This window comes from Echinops telfairi, unplaced genomic scaffold, assembly GCF_000313985.2.
Source record: "Echinops telfairi isolate 266 unplaced genomic scaffold, ASM31398v2 ScPeMD7_443;HRSCAF=831, whole genome shotgun sequence".
Classification (NCBI taxonomy): Eukaryota; Metazoa; Chordata; class Mammalia; order Afrosoricida; family Tenrecidae; genus Echinops; species Echinops telfairi.
Genome location: NW_022104341.1, coordinates 28,756,110 through 28,756,917, shown reverse-complemented (window position 1 = coordinate 28,756,917; position 808 = coordinate 28,756,110). Strand labels below are relative to the sequence as shown.

At 47.9% G+C, this 808-nt stretch overlaps 1 protein-coding gene across 2 annotated transcripts; it reads right to left on the bottom strand.

The window, feature by feature from the left end:
* Nucleotides 1-238: 238 nt before the first annotated feature.
* LOC101641066 (myosin regulatory light chain 12B-like) lies at nt 239-757 on the bottom strand. 2 transcript variants are annotated; one of them, XM_004699269.1, is made up of 2 exons: nt 586-757; nt 239-420 (listed from the first exon to the last, which is right to left on the bottom strand). In XM_004699269.1, exons 1-2 carry the CDS (start codon nt 755-757, stop codon nt 239-241), a joined length of 354 nt encoding a protein of 117 aa, XP_004699326.1. The 2 variants fall into 2 exon arrangements, with proteins under 2 accessions (XP_004699326.1, XP_004699325.1); XM_004699268.1 differs by having other exon boundaries at nt 239-757.
* Nucleotides 758-808: the final 51 nt, after the last annotated feature.

Sequence of the window (808 nt, the reverse complement as noted above, 5' to 3'; positions counted from 1 at the left end):
TTTGTTGATTTTTATTCATAATCTCTTTTTCAACACAATTTACAATCTTGTCCCCACTCCCAAACTCAACATACAGGTGCTAAGTGGCAGAGAGGCCTGGAATAAATACATCCCCAAACCGGTAGAGCTGTGGAGCTAAGTGCATGCAACAGGTTCTATGAGAGCGGGGTGCCGGGGAAGGTGTCGTGGAAATGGAAGAGGAAGACAAGGTAAATGGAAGGTTTGAGTGCAAGTTCGTTCAGTCATCCTTGTCTTTTGCTCCATGTTTAAGAATGCGCGTGAACTCGATGTAATTGAAGTTCCCCTTTTTGTCAATGGGTGCTTCTCTGTACAGCTCATCCACTTCCTCATCCATGAAGTGATCTCCCATGGTCGTCAGCAGCTCTCTCAGGTAATCTTCCTGAATGGTGCCTGTTGCTTCTTCATCGAAGCAGACAAAAGCATTTCTGATGACATCTTCCGGATCTGTCCCGTTCAGTTTCTCCCCAAACATCGGAAGGAACATGGTGAAATTGATGGGGCCTGGAGCCTCGTTCATCATGGCGTCCAGGTACGTGTTGGTTGGATTCTTCCCAAGAGAGGCACGCATATCATGCAGATCCTCCTTGTGGATGAAGCCATCTCGATTCTGGTTGGTCATGTTGAAGGCCTCTTTGAACTCCTGAATCTGTGACTGGTCAAACATAGCAAACACATTGGATGTTGCGCACTGGGGGCGCTTCTTGGTGGTCTTGGTCTTTGCCTTTTTGCTCGACATGGTGGCTGTTTGGGTAGTTCAATGCCAGACACGAGATGGGGACGCCTGGAG

Coding starts and splice junctions, on each gene's coding strand:
- LOC101641066 (XM_004699268.1), bottom strand. CDS start 757: ATGTCGAGCAAAAAGGCAAAGACCAAGACCACCAAGAAGCGCCCCCAG.